The sequence below is a fragment of the Leucopleurus acutus genome (genome assembly GCF_964270905.1).
Source record: "Leucopleurus acutus genome assembly, chromosome: 4".
In the NCBI taxonomy this organism is placed as follows: domain Eukaryota; kingdom Metazoa; phylum Chordata; class Mammalia; order Artiodactyla; family Delphinidae; genus Leucopleurus; species Leucopleurus acutus.
In genome coordinates this window covers 149,705,371-149,725,657 of record NC_139146.1, presented here as the reverse complement: position 1 = coordinate 149,725,657, position 20,287 = coordinate 149,705,371, and the positions used below count along the sequence as shown (strand labels likewise).

At 43.1% G+C, this 20,287-nt stretch overlaps 3 protein-coding genes across 5 annotated transcripts in view; 1 reads left to right on the top strand and 2 right to left on the bottom strand.

The window, feature by feature from the left end:
* LOC309961434 (E3 ISG15--protein ligase HERC5-like) overlaps positions 1-12,636 on the top strand; it is a 40,925-nt gene extending 28,289 nt beyond the window's left edge. For all 3 annotated transcript variants that reach the window (XM_082838682.1, XM_082838683.1, XM_082838681.1), the window contains 7 exons: positions 1,847-1,990; positions 2,906-3,072; positions 7,984-8,050; positions 8,893-8,963; positions 10,949-11,132; positions 11,219-11,321; positions 12,379-12,636. In XM_082838682.1, the coding sequence (XP_082694808.1) occupies positions 1,847-1,990; positions 2,906-3,072; positions 7,984-8,050; positions 8,893-8,963; positions 10,949-11,132; positions 11,219-11,321; positions 12,379-12,584 (942 nt within the window). In that variant the 3' untranslated portion in view covers positions 12,585-12,636. The remainder of the gene's footprint in view (positions 1-1,846; positions 1,991-2,905; positions 3,073-7,983; positions 8,051-8,892; positions 8,964-10,948; positions 11,133-11,218; positions 11,322-12,378) is intronic.
* Positions 12,637-15,127: 2,491 nt separating this feature from the next.
* PIGY (phosphatidylinositol glycan anchor biosynthesis class Y) lies at positions 15,128-17,179 on the bottom strand (the record flags this gene model as incomplete). The annotated part of the gene is made up of 1 exon (XM_082838093.1): positions 15,128-17,179. The coding sequence occupies one exon, from the start codon at positions 17,177-17,179 to the stop codon at positions 16,964-16,966; it is 216 nt and encodes a 71-aa protein (XP_082694219.1). The 3' UTR covers positions 15,128-16,963.
* A 96-nt stretch (positions 17,180-17,275) lies between these two features.
* PYURF (PIGY upstream open reading frame) lies at positions 17,276-19,037 on the bottom strand (the record flags this gene model as incomplete). The annotated part of the gene is made up of 2 exons (XM_082838092.1): positions 18,781-19,037; positions 17,276-17,417 (listed from the first exon to the last, which is right to left on the bottom strand). The coding sequence occupies exons 1-2, from the start codon at positions 18,981-18,983 to the stop codon at positions 17,276-17,278; spliced, it is 345 nt and encodes a 114-aa protein (XP_082694218.1). The 5' UTR covers positions 18,984-19,037.
* Between the last annotated feature and the right edge of the window lie 1,250 nt (positions 19,038-20,287).

Genomic DNA, 20,287 nt, shown 5'->3' with positions numbered 1-20,287 from the left:
CCTACTCAGATTAAAGAATGATTGACTTGACCAAACTCAAGATACTATTTTAAAAGTATGGAGTTTGCAGTTAGAGTTGGCATTTCTGTGTATTTTTGCACATAGATAATTTTTAAAAATCTAGTGAACTCAGGCTTCCCTGGTGGCGCAGTGGTTGAGAGTCCGCCTGCCGATGCAGGGGACGCGGGTTCGTGCCCTGGTCCGGGAGGATCCCACGTGCCGCGGAGCGGCTGGGCCCGTGAACCATGGCCGCTGAGCCTGCGTGTCCGGAGCCTGTGCTCCGCAACGGGAGAGGCCACAACAGTGAGAGAGAGGCCCGCGTACCGCAAAAAAAAAAAAAAAAAAAAAAAAATCTGGTGAACTCATTTTGACTCTAAACTGTGTCAGCCAGCCAGTCCACTCAGTTATTTTAGTTCCACTTTTATATTTCATTCATCCATTTAAAAAATTTAGGTAACATTTGAATAAGCAGCTACTATTTTCCAGACTGTGTGAGACACTTTACCTGCGTTATCCCATTTAATCTTTCTGATGATCCCGTGGGAAAACACACTTCGTGAGGTTAAGGAGCTTGCCCACATAAAGGGGCAGGGTAAGAGGAAGGATAGAAGCACCAGCATAGAGCCGCAGGAATTTCTGGTATTAACGCAGCACGAAAAAGAAGAGAGAGATGAAAGCTTGAATAGTGCTTCATAAGAGAAAGCAAGGGAGAAAAGAGTGTGAAGAAAGAGGAAGTGGCCAGAAGTGTAAAATGAGTGGGTGAAATTAGGATGAGACGTGAGAAACTCAAGTCCTTGGAATTGGGGATTCACAGATTCTTGGTCCTCTTGGAGAGAAGCATTTAAGTAGAGAAAAGAGTTTAGAAGTTGGTGTACATTAATCCCCAAAATTAGGCAATCTAGATTAGAGGAAGCCAGTATTGTCTGTACTGGAAACAGTGGTGTTGAGATTTTTTTCTCTTTTAAGGATAAGGGAGACCTTAACATATTTGTAAACTGAAGTGAAGGATTCCAAGAAGGAAAGGCAGAAAGGAGAACAGAGCAAGTAATTGAAGGAGCAAAGATGGGTTATAATAGAATCATCTTGAGGAGGGATTGGTGTCAACAGGTGGGATTGCTGCCTCCTTATGGAATCAACAGCCAAGCCAGTAAATACATGTGCTCTGGTTTTTCAGTTTTTTTGAAAATTCTGATATTTATGATTTCTTTATGTTTATTTTCATTATACTTAATGTACCTGATGATTATAAAAATGAGGCCAGTTGAGGTCAGTTCAGTGGTGAAGACTTCAGGCTCTCAGGTTTGTCACCCATAGGATTAAGTCTCAGCAGCTGGGGACTTCCCTGGTGGTGCCGTGGTTAAGAATCCGCCTGCCGATGCAGGGGACACGGGTTCAAGCCCTGGTGCAGGAAGATCCCACATGCCGTGGAGCAACTAAGCCCGCGAGCCACAGCTACTGAGCCTGCGCTCTAGAGCCCGTGCTCCGCAACAAGAGAAGCCACCGCAATGAGAGGCCCACGCAGCACGACGAAGAGTAGCACCCACTCGCCGCAACTAGAGAAAGCCCGTGTGCAGCAACGAAGACCCAACACAGCCAAAAATAAAAATAAATAAATTTATTTTTTAAAAAAGTCTTAGCAGCTGTATAACCTTGGGAAAGTTATTTAAATTCTTGAAGCCTCATGAGCCTCCTAGAATTAGTAAGAAAATTCAATGCGCTAACACAAGTAATTTGCTTACCCCACTACCTCCCAAATACTTGGGTCCACAAATAGTTATTAAATGAGATTTAATGCGTAGCAGTACAGAGCTCTGGAAGTGATGCATTATTTGCTCTGTTTCTTTAGGTTTCATTTAGTGGAGAAATTGGATATGACGCTGGAGGAGTCAGAGCAGAGTTTTTCCATTGTCTCTTTGAAGAAATGACCCGGCCAGAATATGGGATGTTCACATATCCTGAAGAGGCTTCCTACATGTGGTTTCCTGTCAAGGTAAGTCCTCTTTTCTTGGTGTAGGTATTTCCTGAGAGAAAAGGTATGGGGATTTACCATAGGAAATTAGGTTGTCTAGACTGTTGTATTATGGGAGAGGAATTATTGATGTAATTGTGGAGATAACTTTTAATTCTAAAAAAGTGATTATTTTCTCTAAAATGGGGGTCCTCTTGCCCTGGGTTCCCAAGTCCACACAAGAGAATTTAAGTGATATGTATGTATTGACCATTTCTAGAATGTATAGGTAAAATGAACCCTTCCTTTCTTAGGCACTCATTCTTTGTTCTGTTTCCCCAATGAATTTGAAGATACAGCCTATGAAAAGAAATTGCAAAAACTTTGTTTATAAGGATTACTGAGCCTAATGTGTTTCTATTCCTGTTAATACTTTTATTTTTTATTGAAATATATTTGACATATAGCATTGTATAAATTTAAGGTGTACCACATGTTGATTTGATATATTTATATTATAGTATGATTGCCATTGTAGTGGTAATTAGCACCTTTATCACATCTCATAATTATTTCTTTTTAGTGGTGGTTAATTAAGATCTAGTACCATAGCAGATTTGATGATTGTAATACAGTATTGTTATCCATACTCACTGTGCTGTGCATTTGAACTCTAGGATTCATTTGCTACTCATTGCAGCTTTTCCGCCTAAACAACATCTCTCCTGTCTCCTCACCCCCATACTATTGATGCTTTCAGTAACCAAAACTGTGGCAGGGATTTAAATTGACTTAATAATTGACTATAAACCCTAAGTATTCTTATCTCAAGATTTTTCGTTTTAATTTGTGATTTGATTTTGTGAAAGGGGAGAAATGGTTTACCTAATGTAAATATTCCATTGTACTGGTAAAAATTCATAATACGTTAAGGGTTTTTTTTTTTCCTCTTTTCAGCCTAAATTTGAGAAGAAGAGTTATTTCTTCTTTGGGGTTCTGTGTGGACTCTGCCTGTTCAGTCGCAATGTTGCCAACATCCCTTTCCCACTGGCTCTGTTTAAGAAACTTTTGGACCAAGTGCCATCGTTAGAAGACTTGAAAGAACTCAGTCCTGTTCTGGGACAGTAAGTTAACGTCGTTCCTTTTCCAGAACCCTGTCTAACATATATTTAGATAAATAATTAAACACACACATTCCAGTAGTATTTTCGTGTTCAGTAGTAGCATTCTGGGTGTTTTAAACTGATTCTGACTTTGTCAAATTGTTAGATAATAATTTAACTTTCTCAAATTAAGAAAAGTTGGTTTTTCGTATAGTCGGTCCTCACTGTTTTCATTAACCTTTGGTTTATTTGAGTAGAGACAGTCATGACAGCACAGGTTACACCTTGGTGCAAAACCTGCAAGTGATGCTTAATTTATTTTGTTTTATTTATTTATTTACTTATTTATTTTAAAGAGACATGTTTTCCAAAGTTGTTTTTTTTTTTTTTTTTTTTTTAAATTTATTTACTTTTGGCTGTGTTGGGTCTTCATCCCTGTGCGTGGGCTTACTCTAGTTGCAGCGAGCAGGGGCTACTCTTCGTTGCGGTGTGCGGGCTTCTCACTATGGCGGCTTCTCTTGTTGCAGAGCACGGGCTCTAGGCACGCAGGCTCAGTAGTTGTGGCACACGGGCTTAGTTGCTCCATGGCATGTGGGATCTTCCCAGACCAGGGCTTGAACCCGTGTCCCCTGCATTGGCAGGCGGATTCTTAACCACTGTGCCACCAGGGAAGTCCTGATGTTTATTTTAAAAGTTGTTTTATGTCATCATCGTTAAAATGAAAACTTATTTCTAAGTTAAAAGACAAGCCACCACCTCACAAAACATATTGGTAACATATAATAGAAAGGGTTAATACCCCTGCTGAATAAAGTGTTCCTGCACATCCATAAGAAAAATTGACAGAGGATACAAGAAAGTAACCTACAAAAGAAGCAATAGAAATGGTTCGTAAATTAAGATGATCATGGATAATCATAAATTAAGTGATCATGGAATGCATATTAAAGTGAGAGGCTAATATGGGCTTCAAATTGACAGTGGTTGGAAATACTGATGCTGCGTAGTGTCAGTAAGGATTTGGGAAAAGGTTCACTCTGATATCAAGAATTGTGAGTGGAATTAATTGTAAATTGGTAACTCCTTGTCAGAGAGCAGTATGGCAGTACAGTATTCCCCCTTATCTGCAGGAGATGCGTTCCAAGCCCTCCAGTGGATGCCTGAAACCGTAGATAGTACCGAATGCTATATATGCCATGTCTTTTCCTATACGTACATACTTAGGATAAAACTTTATTTATAAATTTGGCACACTGTGAGATTAACAATAACTAATAATAAAATAGGACAATTATAATAATATACTGTAATAAAAGTTATGTGAATGTGGTTTCCCTCTCTCAGAATGTCTTACTGAGGAAATCTAATGCCTTTTCCATCCTAACTAAGCACTTACCATGCACTGTGGCCATAACTTTTGCAGTTGGAGGTGCAAGAGCAAACCAGCATGGATTTCTTTTTTCTTCTTTACAGTTTCCCAGATAGAAGATTCTTTCATACTGTAGATCCTAGCCACCTCAGCGTCTGATTTTTTCTTTCCTCATTAAGTTGAGAACTTTCACCTTTTCACTTAAAACATACAGTTTACGGCTTCTCTTGGGCCCATCCGAATTGCCAGCATCACTACTCTTGCTCTTTGGGGCCGTCATTAAGTAAAATAAGGGTTGCGTGGATGCAAGCACTGTGATGCCACAGTGGTCACGAGGCAGCTACTGAATGCCCAACAGGTGGGATACGCTGGACAGAGGGGTGATTTACCGCACAAAGAGGGATGGTGTGAGATTGCATCATACTACTCAGTACGGCCTGCAATTTAAAACTGATGAATTATTCTGCAGTTTTCCATTTAATGTTTTCAAACTGCAGTAGACCACAGATAACTGAAACTTTGGAAAGCAAAACCATGGCTAAGAGGGGACTACTGTGCTTAGAATAAAAAAAAACATGTTTGCTGCTTTGACCCAGCAATTCTACCTCTAGACATTTCACATTTAGAAATAGGCAATCGTGCAAATATGTCTCCTAACGCACATTGTATTAGATAGTTTATAATATGTAGACTACCTAAATGCTCTTCAGTGAGGGAATTAATGTTTTTGGTATATTTATGCAATGGAATACTGTGGGATTTCTAAAAGAATGAGAACAGTAGTATGATTCTGTTATTATTATTATCCCTATTTTACAGATGAGGAAACTGAAAGGGAAGAAAGTTAGGTAACTTGCCCCAGATCCCATAGTGACAGAACTATGGTTGGAACACAGACACTGGCTCCGGAATCCAACTAGTAATCGTTACACTTATTAACTAGTAAGATAAGGACAAAAATATTGAAAGCACCAAATTTGGAAAGGAGTAGATAAGATTGTCATGTTTTGCTGAAAACATTGAAAATGACATAAATAATGCTCATGCCTAAGAAGATTTAATAAACTAAATAACTTAATATACATAAACTGAATAAAGACCACTAAATCCATATTAGCATTTCTCAAACTTCTAGGTCTTAAGACTCTCTTAAAAATTAAGAGAGGACCCCAAAGAGCTTTTACTTATATCGGTGACATTTGTCAGTATTTATAATATTAGAAATTAAAAGTGATAAATGTTTTAAATACAGGAATACATGCTCATTCTGTTAGCTGTCACATAGCCTCTGGAAAACTCTGTTCTGTACTCATGACAGAATGTGAAGGAGACAAGTAACGTCTCAGTAGTAGTATGAAATTAGTTTTGACCTTGTGGACCCCCCCTGTAAAGGCCTCAGGGATTCCCAGAAATTGTTGGTCTTGGTTATGCTTTGAGAATCCCTGATCTCTATATTCAACAAAACTCCTATTTTAATCCCAGCAGGCTTAAAAAAAAAAAAAAAAGGCTGATTTAAAATGTATATGGATGAACAAGGGGCCAGGAATAGCCAAAAATAATTTGCAAGGTGAATAAGGATGGGGAGCTTGGCCTAGCAGATATCAAGAGTCATTAGAAAGCTGTATTAATTAGGGCAGTATGATATTGGTGCAAGCTTTCCAATGGTACAGGAGAGCATAGAACCTGACCCCTATACACATGGAAGTTTGTTAGAGGTAGTATATTAGATCAGTGGGAACAGAAGTACTGTTCAATTAATGCACCTGGGAAAAAAAGGAGAACAGATACCGTACATCACATAATAGAATCAACCCTGTGTGGATAAGGGACTTGAATACTGAATGCAACGATGATGAAAATATGGACAGTTATCTTTCTCACCACTGGGATTTCTCAAGCAAGACATAAAAATACCAACGTTAAAGGAAAGATTGATAAATTTAAGTGCAATAAGATGAAAGAAGTTCTCTGTTCATCAAGAGATACCTTAGCAAAGAGAAAAGATACTCTTCAAACTGTAGATACATGTATAACATTTTGGGGGTGGTAGAAAAATGGGATAAGGGAGGTACCCCCTGTAGGTAGGTATAAGATCCTGGCAATGTTTTAGTTCTTGTTTGGGGAGTCAGGTTCACAGGTGTTCTTCATAAACATACCCATAAATAAGCAAACGAGCTGTACAGGGACATATAAAGACAAAGTATCTTGAGCCAAGTTTATGATGAATCCAGTTTTGTCAGCTGGGTTCCCATTACTTTCCCTCAACCCCCCCAAAGCACAGTTAAACATGGTCTGTTTTTATCGTGATACCATAATAAAAGATCCAGCATTTTAGAGAATTCCTTGGCGGTCCAGTGGTTAGGACTTGGCACTTGCACCACCGTGGCCTGGGTTCAGTCCGTGGTCGGGGAACTGAGATCTCACAAGCCATGTGGCACGTGGCATGGCCAAAAAAAAAAAAGAAAAAAGGATCCAACATTTTGGCACAATATGGTAATAAAAAATCCAGCAGGGAAAAGGAATCAACTTGGATTCCACCTTCTCCCAGAGGTCTTCCCCGATGACACGCATCCCTTCAGAAGGAGTTAACCAAGCTCTCCCAAGTTGTACCTGTACCATTTACATCGTTCCTAGCTGCACATAGCTGACAGCACTGTAGTAAGATTTTTATCAGCATATCTTACCTGTAAGTCTCAGGATTTAATCAATAATAATGTCTTACTCTCAGCTTTACGTCCCTTATCCCTGCCATACCAGATACTTAATAAATGTTTGTTGAATGAATAAATGAGTGAGGGAGCACATAATATAGTATGCCTTGTATTACTTTAAAAGTATTTATAGGGACTTCTCTGGCAGTCCAGTGGCTAAGACTCCGCGCTTCCAGTGCAGGGCACTCAGGTTCGATCCCTGGTCGGGGAAACTAAGATCCCGCATGCTGCGTGGCCTGGCTAAAAAATAAAAAATTAAGAAAAATAAAAGTATTTATAAAGGTGGAAATATAAAGACAGGCTGCTCTCCATTCTGATGTAACCTCTGTTCTCACAGATGCCTTGACACAGTTAAGGTGGTCAAATTTCAGGTCTGTCTTAAGCTTGAAGATATTGGGACAGGAGGTATAGAGAAGGCCCTTTGACCCACCCACTCCTAAAAATTTCAAGTGATACCTGATAATTAAAAGGAAATCTATTATTCTGTAAGTAATGTTTATTAAAAGCTTAAAGAAAGGTAACACCAGTGTGAATGAATTTCAGAATCAATAAGCATGTTAGTGATCCTTCTCTGAATTAGGAACCTGCTGTCACTGGGTGAGCCGGGTAGGGTGGAGGGAAGAGAGCTGGGAATTGTGTGAGGAGCCTGCAGAATTGCAAAGAAACCTCCAAATGTCACACTTTCGGCTGAGGTCAGACCCGAGTTAGAGTCTCAGTACACAGAAGCAGGTTCTGTGAACTGAACCTGACCTCCCACCTTGGGAATAAGCGTGCCCTTGACATTTGTTTTAGATGATGTTTCTAGCCATCATGATTATTGACATCTGAAGAATAAAATCATTTGTTCTTCAGGAGCTTGCAGACCCTTCTGGATGATGAAGGCGATGACCTTGGAGAAGTATTCCACATCCATTTTAACGTGAGTAACAGTAAAAATCAAATCACAGCTCCTATTTCATCTGATGAACCTTTTTTATACTTACCTTTAATAAAAAACCACACTGAATTAAGCTAGTACAGAAGGTGTTCTTCCTCATTTTTCATGAGCTGGGTGTATCAGTTAGATCTTACCAAGTAACAGACAACGCCTAAGCTTAGTGGGTTAAAGCAGCAGACACGATCCTGTGGGTGTCTGGGCTGGGCTGACTTGGCGGGCTGCCTCGCCCACAGTGGCCTTGCTTACACACCTGGTGGCTAGCAGGCCGGTTGGCTGAGGGGGTGTCAGCTGGAACAGCTGTCTCTGTTCTAGTGGCCTTTTATCCTCCAGTAGGCTAGCTGAGGCTTCTTCACGAGTGGTCGCAGGGTCATGGCGAGTAGGAGATGGCAAGCCCCGGCACACCAGCTGCCCTTCAAGCTTTTGCTCCTGTCAGGTCCCGTGGACTAAAGTACTTCACGTGGCCACGCTCGGACTCGGGAGCCGAATAGACTCGCCCTCTTGATGGGAGGTGTTGCACAATCACGTTGCGTAAATAGCAGGATGGGAGGAATCTGGCCACGTTTTGCAAATCTACCATACTAGGTCTGTAGTGTGTAAAGTGAATGCTGAGCTATGGCAACTGTCCGATTAATTTATTCAATATGATCAGTTAAAATAGATAATTCAAGTTCTTTTAGAAACTTAGCTTTCGTTCTGCATGGTAAAGGTGGTAATTTTTTACCACCTTGCTGGTTTGAGGAAAAGAGGTATGCTCCAGAGTGTTTTTGTTGATAGTATATTGTTCGGGACTGTCTCGGAGATACTGAGTTCATTTGTGGTTACAGGTGCATTGGGACAAAAATGACGTAGACTTAATTCCTAACGGAAGTCACATAACTGTCGACCACGCTAACAAGTAGGTACAAAGAAGTGAAGGATTTGTTTTGTTTATACACTGCATTTATTTCACTGGGCTCTAAAAATTCCTTGTAATTATTATTTTCCTTTCTCAATCATTTTACGAAAAGGCGGAGAGTCAGTTCATGTTGTATGTATGTGTGTGTCTCCTAGGGTTCGTATGCTGGCTGGGAAGGAAATGGCTTTCTTGGAGAGGCCTTCCCTCATCTTCCTGTCTAGGATTATACCACTGAGCTCTCTCTCTTTATCCCCTTACCTTTTCACGTCACACGTTACCTACCTTTAGGATTTTTGCTTGTTTCCTTATCGGTGTTTCCGCAGCTCTGAGGAGCTGCGTGACGGCAGGGTCTTGGTCTGTCTTGCTCACCGTTGTTTATCCAGTGCCTGGAGTTGTCCACAGTGGTGTCTGGTCCACAGCAGGAGCTTAGTTTTGTTAATATTATTAGATGTTACTGTGGTATCTTGACTTCCCAATACTTTATGGGATGCCATTTAGAGCCATAGAGTTTGCGATTATAGAACGCTCCCCTGATAGTTGGTCAGAGTGGCAAAGAAATATCTAGTGAGCATTCTTTATTTTAAAAAACTTGGTATTATAACATACAGACAAGTTCAAAATTAGAAGCATTCAGATCAAGAAATGGAACATTTCTAGCTCTGTGGTGTATTTTATGACGATACCCCAATTTGTCCATAGTATTATTGAATGCCTGGCCCCTTTCCCTGAAAGAATTGGCAAATGTGCCCAAAGGCAGAAACTGCAAGCTAAGTGCTGGGCTCGCCTCGGGGAGCTTCCCTTGTCTCTTAGTCCAAAGGCCCTCTTGAATCTTGACTTAGATTTGGAAACCTGGAGCTAGATGTGCTTTTGTATATTACCTGGGTTTTTCTAGTTCTTATCGCTGGGAACATTTGCTACAAGCTACTCCATCATAGCTAGATGTATAAATCTCCTCTTTGTTTGTGTTTAAGCACAAATAATTACTCACTCTGACAGATTCAGACAATACAAAAGAGTATAAAATAGGAAGTTTCCCCTGTCTCCCTAGCCCATTCTCCAGAGATAACAGGGACGGTTTTATTCTTCCAAAATTTTTCTCTTCTTATCTGTCAGTTCTCTTAACTGTGTGACTTTGAGCAATCTCGTACCTTCACTGTGTCTCAGTTTCTTTTCCTCTTTACCAAAATGCCATAAGAACCTGCCTTGCAGAGTTTTACGAAGATTAAATAAGACAATACATGAAAAAAACAGCTCTAACAGTTCATGGCACATGGTAAGCACCCCATTATTAGATGTTCTAGCTCTTTTTTTTTTTCTGCTTTAGAATATTTTATTGGTATCCTTTTGATAAGACCAAGTAAAGGCCGCCTAATTCATTTTGGCCCCCAAATTTCTAGGCAGTCCCCCCCCCCATCCCCCAGAGGTTGACAGCTGCTCACATGGGTTCATGCAGGAGAGATGTAAAGTTCCTAGGATCTGTCCAGCACCAGATGGAGGACATCCTTTGTGTCAGCAGAATTCAGAGTCCCCGGGTAGAAGGCACGCTGCTCTCCACTTCTTGTCCCAGCCGGTTGTTGCAGTGGCAGGAACCATTACCCGGGCACACCAGCCATCCCAACAGCACTTCTCCAAGAGGAGAATTCCAGACCTTAGGCCTTCAGTCACCAGGCTAGCCCTGAATCTCTGTGAAGGGGCACCGCCCCAGCTGGACTTGCAAAGCTCTCGTGCTTTATTCAAGACTAACACGCCGGTGGATGTCTCAAGCCCCCTCGTGGCGCTGCAGACCCTCCTTCGAGAATCAGGGGGCTGCACACCGGCAACACAGGTGGCCGCCTTCCCCTTGTTTGGGGAAGGTTTTGCAGCAGCTGCCAGGAGGACCCCAAGGCCACTGTCTCTTACTTTATTTCTATCATCCTTTTCACCCCCTCCCCCAGTTTTGTTCAGGATAGTGCAGTAACCTGAAATCATCTTTCGTTTCATTAAAGGAGAGACTATGTTTCTAAGTATGTCAGTTACATCTTCAACATCTCTGTAAAGGCGGTTTATGAAGAGTTTCAAAGAGGATTTTACAAAGTGTGCGACAAGGAGATTATTGAATTTTTCCATCCGGAAGAACTCAAGGATGTGATTATTGGAAATACAGATTACGACTGGGAAACATTTGAAAAGGTACCTCTTAAAGGCCAAGTGGTTTGAATTACAATTTTGTTTGTTTGTTTCCTGAATTTTTTTTTTTTTTTTTGCATTTTCTCTAGAATGCACGTTACGAACAAGGATATGACAGTTCACATCCCACCATAGTGATGTTTTGGAAGGCTTTACACAAATTGACTTCGGAGGAAAAGAAAAAATTCCTTGGTGAGTACTGCATCAGGAGGAGGTCTTTTCTGTGAGGTGAGGAAATCTTGTGTGTCATGGGCGCCATTTGCAACAAATCATGCTGTCAGAGCTACTCCTAGCCCGGTGGAAGGTCCTTTATGCCAGGTTGTCCCAACATCAAAAAACAAATGTGAATATAGGTCTTTCTCCTGTCATTTTCAATTCTGCCTTGCTTCTAAATTTTTCTTCTTTTCTTTGAGCTAAATATTGAGGCTTCTCCTGTAGTTGAGTCACCATTCAGTTACCGAGGCCCTGTGGGATGAGCCAGGCTGTGTACCGTCATTTGTGTCCACTCCTTTACCTCAGCTTCAGACTTTGAGCTCAGTTTTATGCCTACTCGGTGCTTTTCCTGAGACCTGTCTAAAGACTTCCTCTCTCATTTTCTTACTCGACTTCCTTAGCTTATTTTTGAGAAACGTTTATCTGCTCATTCTTTCTTCTGTGGATAACATGGGTGTTGGAAAGTATTCAGACTTCTCCAGAAGCCCAACCTTACTCTCCAGTCTTAACGCTTATAGGAGATCTTTGTTCCAGCCAAACAGTCCCCTTGTCTGTACATTCCGGAGCCTACTCTGCACCTCCCACCTCCAGCTTTCTTCTTCCGTTCCTTGAACCTTCACCTGCCTCCTTGTGGCCTCTCTGAACCTTTCCCTCCTTTAAAGGTTCAACTTCATTCCGAACTCTCGGAAGCCTTCCCGGTCATCCCAGCCTGATTCTCTCTCCCTGCTCTGAACCACAGCATTTACACTCAGAAGGTACTTAACTCCATGCCACCTTGTTTGCTGTCTTACACCCTTTTATTTCTCTCTTGCTGTTTGTCTTTTCCTGCTCAAGAATCTGATATTCCCAGCCAGACTGTAAGCTCCTTGAGGGCGGTGACTGTGTCAGACTTTGTGCTAACAGTGGTCCCCAATGCAGTCCCATGTAGGACTCTGCACAGGGGCCCTCAATTAGTGTCTCTGAACAAACACATTTTTCTCTCTGTAAATTTTGGTCTCTGTGAAGCAGATCACTCATTTTGATTCTTCTTTTTTAGCGTTTCTTACAGGAACGGACAGAATTCAATTAATAGGCTTGAAGAACATGAAAATAACATTTCGCTGTCCTGAAGATTTGAATGAGAAAGATCCCATAAGGGCACAGACGTGTTTCAGTGTCCTCTACCTCCCTAAATACTCTACAATGGAAAGAGTAGAAGAAGCGCTGCAAGTAGCCATCAACAGCAACAGAGGGTTCGGCTGACTGTACCTCTCACGCTTCCCCCTTTCGGGAGATATTTTCAAAAATAAAGTTAACTCAGAAGTGAACATAAAAGTCTTGCCGACTGTTCAGTGTGTTTACCTGCCTTTTTAGAATGGCTGTTTTTGCATGTAAGATGTATTAGTAGTGATACAGATTAGGCTGTTAAAACAAGGTGACCCTGAACCCCAGTGCATCAGGTGAGACGGAAGGGATTTTTTTACCTCATAAACGTCCGGGTGGTGCGTCCAGGGGCTGACGTGGTGGCTCTCCCTCTCACACTGCTCTAGTAAAAGTCACAAATGACTTCCTTGTTGCAAATTTCAATGGAAACTTGCCCATTTCCATCTTAAAGGTATTTATTGCATTTGAAACTGTTTTCTCCTCAAAACTCTCATGAACTGCTATGCTAGGCTTTCTTTTTTCTTCGCTGCTTCCTCATTTCCTTTGCATGTTTCTCTTACACTCCCTCGACCTAAAGCCTGAAGTGCTAGCGTGGGCGTCTTTTCCCAGTCTGCACGTACTCGTCGTCGCCATGGAGTCAGTTATGACTTCCGTGCTGATGGTACCCAGATCTCTCTCTCTCTTTGCCTGACAGGAACTGATAAGAGTCCAGCACTGCAGCCATCGTTCTGCGTGGCCTGTGTTTACCTGCATGCCTCTCAGCTCCTTCATCGCAGCATGTTCAAGAAGAAGATGGCCATCTTCCTGTACTCAGCTTGGAATGGTACCACCGATCCCTCCTACCGCCATCTTCCTTTCCACCCTCTCCTTCCCTCCCTACGTTAAAAGTATCAGTCAGGTTTTGACAATTCTAATCCTCATCTCCCTCTAAGCCCACTGCCAGTGCTTTAGTTCAGGCTCTCACCATCTCTCCCATCGCTGCGGTTGTCTCTCAACTGGTCTCCTTGTATCTAGACCAACACTGTCCAGTAGAACTTTCCGTGAGGCTAGAAATCTAGATCTGCGCCGTTGAATAAGATGGACCCCTGCTGTAGTTAAGGTTTAGCTGTTGAAGAATTTTGAAGAGGGAAAACTTTTGTTGGTAGTAGTGGCAGAAAAAGTGTAGAACTGTGCTGTCCAATGTATGGCTATTTAGCTAAAATGAGATTGAAAATTCAAGTGCTGAGTATCTACGTGTGACTGGTGGCTACTGTATTGGTGCAGATTTGAGCACGTGTCACCCCGGGGGTCCACGACACACGAAACCTCTGCAAGTTTGCATGTGCTTTTTCTTTCCCTTTTTCTGGGAAGAAGAGCCGTATCAGCTGCATATATCAAAACAATTTTCAAATCAAGCAATAACGTCCAATCTCATTAACACTGTTATTCTAGTTCCCAAATCCATCCCGACGTGCCTCCTGGTCTCCCACCACGGCCCTGCATACACAGTGTACCCCATTCTTGTCGTTTGCAACCAGCTCAGTTTCCTGAACAGGCTGCAGTCTCCTTCCTGTGTTTTCACACATGTTTTTTTTTCTGCCTGGAACCCTCTGCTCACCCCACCTGCACCCCTCCTGCTTCCTCACCTCCTGTCTTCAGTTCCACCTCCTCCTCTGTCTGGGTTATTCCCAGTCGTTTCTCAGGATTCGCTGCAGCTGTCAGGCCTGTCTAGTAGATGCCATGAGAGTGAATTAATAAGTTTGTGGAATATGGCTACCTAGCTCAGAATTCCCCAACTACAGTCTTCTTTCAGTTTCCTTCCCAGAGCTTAGCTGCCCGTGGTCCCAGGAGTTAGCTGGAAGTGCCACCTAGTGGCTGGTGCAGAAGATAGCAGTCACTTCCAAATGGAGCATTCCAGTAAGTGGCACAAAACGCCCGTCCCCTTTCCACACACAGTGAGACTCTACTGTGGCTCTTGGCTGTACCATGTAATTTCTTATTTCCTGCCTCACGTAAAACTCCCACCAGGTCTGTGACAACTTCCATGTCACAGATGCAGAGTCTGAAGTTCAAAGAGCCTTACTTAAAAGCCCACTCTGCAGGAATGGAAGAAAATGAAGAGGGAAAGTAGGTCGTGACCAGTCCTTTCTTGCTCCCTCAGGGTGGAAAACCCCCACTTAGAAAGCTGGTGGGAAGGAGTTTATTCACAAGGTGGCTAAAGATGGTCCCCGACAGTGATGCGGTGAGGACAGTAGGCAAGGTAGTCTTGCTGAGAGGCTCTGGGGAGGCAGGAGGTCCCTGCCACTGTGGAGTCGGCTAATTATTGGGGAGGAAGAGTGGGGAGAAGTCCCAGTTAGTGAAAGAATCAGGCCGTATTTCTCACGGTGGGTTTACACTGCGACAGCTGTAGGTGGTGAGGTCAGTGTCGTGATGTGCGTGGCATTCTGTAACGGGAAGCTGGTGCAGGAATCCCCATAATGGACAGAAAGTGAGGATGATGTGCTTGTGAGGAACTTAGGAAAGGAACGTGAGAAAACTGCTGGAGAATTCCCAAGAAAGCGTGTCGTATCTCAGGGGGCCACTAGAAGCAGCATCGTGTGGTAGACAAAATTCAGCAGACCTGTATTCCATTATGGTCCGTGTCTCTGACTAACACTTGACTCCAGCAAGTGACTTGGAACCACTGAACCTTATGCCGAACATACAGATACTGTTTTTCTGGGGGTTTTTTTGGTAACAGCTTTATTGATATACAAGTCTCATAACATATAATTCAGCCATGTACATTGTACAACTCAATGGATTTAGTATAGTCACAGAATCGTGCAGTCATTGCCACAGTCGATTTCAGAATACAGTGCTTGTTTTATCAGCAAAATTCTTTCATTTACACTGACCATAGTGAGATTTAGGGCAAATTAAAAAGAAAAACAATGCCATTTCAGGAAATGATGCATACCTCTGTTGTCTTCCTTGTTATTTGTATATTGCCATAGAGGAGGTTTTTTTTTTTTTTTCTGGCTGCATTGGGTCTTTATTGCTGCGCACTGGCCTTCTCTAGTTGCAGCGAGCGGGGGCTACTCTTCGTTGTGGTGCGTAGGCGTCTCATTGCGGTGGCTTCTCTTGTGGAGCACGGCCTCTAGGCATGCAGGCTTCAGTAGTTGCAGCACGTGGGCTCAGTAGTTGTGGCACGCAGGCCCTAGAGTGGGTGGGCTTCAGTAGTTGTGGCGCACGGGTTTAGTTGCCCCGCGGCATGTGGGATCTTCCCGGACCAGGGCTCGAACCCGTGTCCCCTGCGTTGGCCGGCGGATTCTTAACCACTGTGCCACCAGGGAAGTCCTTGCCATAGTTTTTAAAACATGACTTGTACTACAGTGTATACATTGAATTAATGCAACAGGAAACACATCCAACCTCTTGTTTTAATTGTCTTTTGAAAGGGAAGAATCACTATCTAAAGGTTCTGTTAAACTACTTTAAGGTTCTATTAAGAATCAGTTAAGGTTATATTCAGTTCTGAGGTTTCTTAAGGGTAACTACTGAAATATTTATGTTACACTTCTGAAAGAGTTATTGTACTAATCAATCTTGTTGAAAGTTCTGGAAAATCAGGAACTATTAATGTGTAAAATGCTCATGCCTTCAGTAGTGCTATATAAATAGGTCTCCTGTGGCAGGAAAATAAACTGAAATGTACCTCAAAACGTAGCCCTCAACTCAATAGGACATAATCAGCTATTTGCACATCTTTCAACCCCACCTCTACCTCCAGGGGCACATACTTTCCTGGGAAATTATTCTATTTTGGCTATTATGTGTCTCTCTAAAATTCTAAGTTTAAAATTTAGAATATTTTACATTTTCTCTTCCTTAGACTCACACTCTAGTGACCAAAGGGGATAAAACCCCCACAAAACTACAAATTGTTTTATGGGAAATGCCAATATATTATTATTAATGTAAGCATGTGATGCCAAAGAAATGAAGGTAATTTTACAAACTCCGAATTTTGGCAAAGACGTGGTTTCCAATTTATTACAGTTTTATACCACATTAGTTCAAATGCATTTCTCTACAGCTGCCCCAACAGAGCGCCTCTGGAATTATTTCAGTCATCCTTAACATGTGACTTTACCAGACTCTGAATGTAAAATAAACGTATAAGGTTTCAAATTAGTAACTTTTAATTATGAATGGGATAAGAAATAAAGTCATCAGATGACGGCTGGGGCTATTAATTTCCAACGAGACACTTTGCTGAAATGTTTCTCCTGATACCCCAAGTATAAATAAGAACCTTCAAAGAACAAGGGCAGCACCAAAGTACAATCAAGAAGCCTCTGCAGCTTAAGCCTCCCTAGTCCTAAACCCCTGGCAGAAGCCAGGCAAAGCATCTTTCGTGCAAATTCAGTGGGTGTCCAGTATTTCCATGTAGTCGGGCTTTCAGAGGCAGACACTCAAGCATATCACGAGGATATACCATCTTGGTTCTGGTTGTATTAATTATGCCTGAAGAGTTTAATACCCATCCAAGTCCACAGGTGGAAGAACACATAAACGGGTATGGTGATCGGCAAGAGCAGACTGTAGAAGCACAGGCTGGCTGTGCTAGTGCAGCCCTGTGGGAAGTTGTCTTCCACGGAGGCCGAGTATAACAGCCCTGCTAACGAGACCAGTGGAATAAGGACAGTCAACGTAGGAAGAGACAGAAACATTCTTCTCCTCCACTTATTACCCGCCACTCTGACTTCTTAAAAGGTGGGTGGTATTTAGAAAAGTTAGTTGTGTGTGTGGTCGTTTTTAAGTATGATCTACTGCTGCTCCATTTCTTCTTGCTTCTTACTTTGACGTGTCATCCTAGCTGCCTGTGGTATCATATTAGGAATCCCATCAATAATTGGATAGGCTATTCCTAACTCTTCGTTAATCAATTCATTTGTCGATGCTTCATATCTGAGGGGGAGAAAGAAAAACAAAATGAATCGTGGAGAACAAAATGCTTGGAAGAGCTTGATGTTCAATAAACAGTAACGTTTATCCAGTTCTTAACATAAGAGTTAATCCCAGAAAAGCAGAATTAGACTGCTTTTCATTCTAAAAGCAGTAATAGGTCATCGAACCATTTCTCTTAGAAAATGAATCTCTTAATTGTTCCCATTTTAGTCAGTTTCTCTCATTTTCATTTTATTCCCAAGCCATGCCCCAGTTTTTAAAAATACCAGTCAGAAAAGATTTGCCCTTTCCATCCAAATCTTCCTTCATTACTTTTTTCAACTCCCAAACAATCCCCCTTCATTTACTACTGGAACAGACCCTAGAGGAAATTGCAACTTCTTCATTTTATAGTACATGCTTAATAGAGCAGCCTTATTGATCCATTAAAAGGAAACCACTGAAAACTCGAAACACACAGAAGTGTGAGAGAGATGAGAGTGCAGAAATGAGGAAACTCCGGAACGCAGCGTTATCTGCAAGCGAGCTGTTTACACAATTAGCTAAAAGGGAGATCAAATGGTAATTTCAAGGTTTAAGGAAACTGAGTGAGTCATATGTTCGTTATGAGAAAAACCCTGAAAGAGAAATTTTAAAAGATGAAGATAAAGATTACTAGCAATCTGCCACCCCAAGACTACGGCTGATGCCATTTCGGTGTTTCCTGGTGTCAGGGTTCCGAGTCAGCAGCCTGGCACGGTAGAGTGTTCACCCTAACGACTCTACCTTAAAGGTCAAGAAGGCCTTTACAAAAGCCATCTAGTCAAGAACTGAAAGCCAAAAAAAAGGCGGCACCCCTCGCTTACATGCTTAAGGCCGTACACGGCGTTTTCACAAGACTCTGGGGGCCACTGCATTTTTCATCGCCTTGGCTTAAAAATCGGAACGCCGTGGACTAGTCTTGAGTCCTACGAGCTCATAAACCCGGCTCTCCGTGGGAAACCCTTCGCGTCCTTTTAAGAAAATGCGCCATTGCTCAAGCCCCGCCCACGGGCCTTCCGAACGATTCGACCCGCCCTGGGGTGCCTGGAAATCTGCATTTTTAAAAAGGTGCCCTGGCGATTCTAAGGCGCGGCCAGGGGAGAACCGACACGCGCTCTGGCCCGCGCCGGCGAGTCGGCGGTTCGGACTGGGAGGCCTGGGGCTCGGCGCGCCGCCGGCCTCCCGCCTCCCCTCCCCACGCCGCGGGAGACCCCGGGGCCAAGGAATGGCAGCCAAGAACATGCCCGGAGTGACCTGCCAGGGCTGCTCGGCGGCGGTCCACCCGCCCCCCCTCCCCGCGACGGGAGGCCGCGACGGAAAACCCGCCGCGGGCGAACCTCACCGGAGCGGCTTCTTGGAGAGCGGGCACACCAGGAACTCCAGCAGCGCTGGGTCGAAGGCGCGGGGCGGTTTCCGCGTCCGCTCGCTCTGGTCTGGGGACGGCCGCGACACCGACGCGTGCACACACCTCCGGGCGACCGCGGGCGGCTGTGCGCGTGTCCCCCGCAGCGCTGAGGCGAGCCGGCCGCAAACTGCGCGCGGCATGGCCTGGCAGCCCGCGACCGGGCCACTGCGCGCCCGTGACCACCCGCGCCGCTGCAGGCGCTGCCCGGGAGTCCGGCCCCAGCGGCCAGGCCCCGCCTCCCCGGTGCTCCGGAAACGCTGCCCCCGACAGGTGGAGGCCAGCGCTTTGGTTCCGAGGACCCTCCGGACCCGACTGCTTTTGCTGCGACACCGCTCGGTAGTTGAGAGCGCGGCGTGCAGCTTCTCCTGCGCGTTTGCGTTTCAAACAAAACCGGTGCTTAAGGCGGGGAGGGGGGCAGGGTGTCTTGAGTTTTCACCAGAGCCTATCGCAGGGTTGCCAGGAAGCCAGTGGCCTACTTCAGAGTCACACAGTGTTACACTTGGACCTACGTGGTTATCACCAAAATGAGGTTTCAAACACACTGTCCTGTTGGGTATGTTAAAAACATTACTTTGTTTTATGTAAATCTTTACTATACCACAGTTCCTGTAGCATCGTTTGGACTTTTTCTTTTTTCTTCTTCTCCTTTCATTTAAAAACATTTAAGGACCTGAAAAGCATGACTTAGTTCTCTTTACCTCTAAGATGTGCAGATTCTTACCCTGTGGGACTCATCGTGAACTCGATGGCGTAATAATAATAGCACACCTAATTTGCTTTTATAAATGAGCTTGGAAACAGCAAGGACTCTCAATAACTGCGTCTATTAGTTAAATGAGTGATGCATTCAATGGGTTTTTCGCCCCAGGTTTGCCTCTGACTCTCCAAGAAAATGATGCACGTTTTATCTCTTTATTATAGTATAGTAAATAAGTGCTAGGGCTCTGGGGTGTGTAGTTTACTAGTTCCATAACTCCAGCAAATGACCTAACTACTCAGTTTCCTTATCTGTGTAATAAGATTAATAATTGTACCTACCTCATGAAATTCCCTCCTGGGGATTAAAATGTGCTAATGCATGCAAAGAGCATTTAGAAAAGTGCCTGGGACAAATTAATGCTGTTAATGTTATCTACTTTTATTTTCTCTGTTCTTCCTAGTTCAGTATACTAGGAGATTCTTTGTTAGTCATCATTCTTTTCCCTTTGTTTCCCTAAATATTGAACCTTTTCTTGTGTTGTTGGTCTTTATCATTTCACACTTTGTGTTCCTCGGAGATAGGGATGGGAGTGAGGAATATAGAGGTACAAATACAAGATTATATATTCAAATTTCTCTTGCACTCAGCAGTGTAAAAGTAGAGAAACTTTTATTTTATTTGTTCGCTCTATTAAAAAAAATCCACTACGTTATTTGATGCTTTTTGTTTACTAATGCTGAAAAG